Source organism: Dinoponera quadriceps, unplaced genomic scaffold, assembly GCF_001313825.1.
Source record: "Dinoponera quadriceps isolate SergipeBrazil2010 unplaced genomic scaffold, ASM131382v1 C3940441, whole genome shotgun sequence".
NCBI lineage: Eukaryota > Metazoa > Arthropoda > Insecta > Hymenoptera > Formicidae > Dinoponera > Dinoponera quadriceps.
Genome location: NW_014568194.1, coordinates 1 through 2,354, shown reverse-complemented (window position 1 = coordinate 2,354; position 2,354 = coordinate 1). Strand labels below are relative to the sequence as shown.

Here is a 2,354-nt window from a genome sequence, read left to right as displayed (position 1 = left end):
AGAACGATACTCGCAATCGTTGCGAGCGTGAGTGGAACCTGCTTATAGTGTTTCTTGAAGCTTAAGATTGGCACATTCGGATCACCATAAGGCGGGAAGAAATTTTAATTTGACTGAGAGTTACAAAACGTTTGAAGTAAAGGCACCGAACTTATTTGTACACCTAATAGATATTTTGTTCGCTATTTTTTCTTGCTCCAGTAGTAAAAACAATGCATTTTCTTTGATCCCGAACTTTTTTAACAATGAGGTAAATGCTTCCTTTCTTTTCCCTAGTACTTTTATTATATTCTCAATAAAATTTTCTTTTCTCAACAATGACAATGAACAAAGAAAAATTTTCCAATTTTATTAGATGAATGTAACATAAGCGAGCGCGATCATAAAATTAAAAACATCGAAAGTATCAAAAATAGGTCAGAACATGTATTAAAATGTACAGCCTGAAATCCTGGTTAAAATGGCTCTTTAATCACTAAAATCTGTCTTCGAAATATTTCACTTACTAAATATAACTGTCTTGAACTGGTAAAGCAAGGTTGTGAACAAAAGATAAGACATCTTACAGATTTTTTAAAGATGTATACCATTCCCTACATATGTAAATGAAATATACATTTTTTTAAAATACTGTAGAAGTACATATGATATCTTGTATTTGTTTCACGCAATACCAACATAAATGAATATTGAAGATATACGTAAAATAAATTCCACGTGTTTTTACTAAAAATAGTACGTCATCTTTATAAGTCTAATAGCTATTCTCTCAAGTATTATTCGCTAGCACATTGTGCATAACATGATATAACAAAAAGAGTACAAAATAAACTTTGCATAAAAAATCCTATAATTAATACAAAAACTCTATGTTGTATAAGATGTTAATTAATTGTAATTGAAGCACGTGGAATTTGTGTGATACACTCAAATATAATGCTATAATTATACGTTTATAACGATAATTTTTGTACAAATTAAGATATATTAAATTATATATCTTATAAAATATGTGCGTATATATATAACACACTTAGATACATCATTTTATTTAAATCCATTAAAAAATAATCGTATATGTACAGTTAGCTCTCACTTTACTAAATCAAGTGAGAATACAAGTGAAATTCCAGAATTCTAAAGTATATTTTTGCATAGTCTGAAAAAATAAAAATCGAAAGGAAAGTTATCAAAAGTAAAATCTACAATATCTTTTATCTTTCAATTGCGCAGTTGGAGCTATAAGGAAATCGATGAATTACTGTACAATATACGAAAATAAAATCTTAACATAATTGTGTAACTAAATTTGTGTAATTATTTTTCACTACGACACACTATTATAGTGGCTCTATTTTGTATCATACGTTAAAAGTCAAAAGATTGCCCTTGTCATGGAACAATTCGCTTATTTAAACGACATTCATACAATATATAGATAATATGGTTGGGAATGCTGTCATTATTTGATAATATATCAACGAAACATCTATATGAAGCAGCAGATATCAATCGTACTATTAATTTCATACACATTCATCAGCGTTGTAGCCATGCATGTAATATAGTCGTAGTGAAAAAAATCATAATTACACACTTCACATAACAGTTTATACCTAATTTTATTAAGCTGGGGTGAAATAGCTAAACGAAATGTTTGGGTACCGAAAACCGATTAGGTACGCTCATATAAATTCTTTTATTCCGAAATTAAAATTAAAATTTATTTTTGTAATATAAATTCTTAGCTTGATTCAGGTTCTTGATCTTGATTCTTTTTCTTCTTTTTCTTTTTTTCTTTCTTTACGGAGATATCCTATAAAATATATAAACATTATTCAATTATATATATATATGATTGTGTTATTAACTAATAATAACAATTGACCTAATTATCTTACTTACACCTTCCATCATCGTCGAATCCTCACTTTCCGCACATTGTTTCTCCTTCTTTTTCTTTTTCTTCTTTTCCTTTTTCTCTTTCTTTTTATCCTTTGGTGATGATGTTTCTGGATCTTCCACTTTAACGGATACTTCTTCTTGTTTTACAGATATATCTGTTGTATCTATTTCACTTATATCACTTTCCCTCTTTCGTTTTTTACTAACTTTATCAACGTCGTTATTTTCGGCCTAATTAAATACCTCTCATAAGTAATCTCTTAACTTTAATTTACGAAATGTTATAAGTAATTGTGGAAATAATTTTAACTTGCCTTAATTGTTACCGTTGGCTCTGTTGATTTACCTCCGGAATAATAAGTATAACTTTCTAACCATTCAGCTGGTGTGTTTTCATTTGGCTTTCCATACTTATCTAATTTCCCCTCGATTATCATACGTTTCTTTGT

General features: G+C 28.5%; 1 protein-coding gene across 1 annotated transcript; it reads right to left on the bottom strand.

Moving 5' to 3' along the window:
- Nucleotides 1-934: 934 nt before the first annotated feature.
- On the bottom strand, nt 935-2,348 carry LOC106751532 (probable H/ACA ribonucleoprotein complex subunit 4). Its single transcript, XM_014632429.1, has 3 exons — nt 2,220-2,348; nt 1,906-2,136; nt 935-1,816 (listed from the first exon to the last, which is right to left on the bottom strand). The coding sequence occupies exons 1-3, from the start codon at nt 2,340-2,342 to the stop codon at nt 1,745-1,747; spliced, it is 426 nt and encodes a 141-aa protein (XP_014487915.1). The 5' UTR covers nt 2,343-2,348; the 3' UTR covers nt 935-1,744.
- Nucleotides 2,349-2,354: the final 6 nt, after the last annotated feature.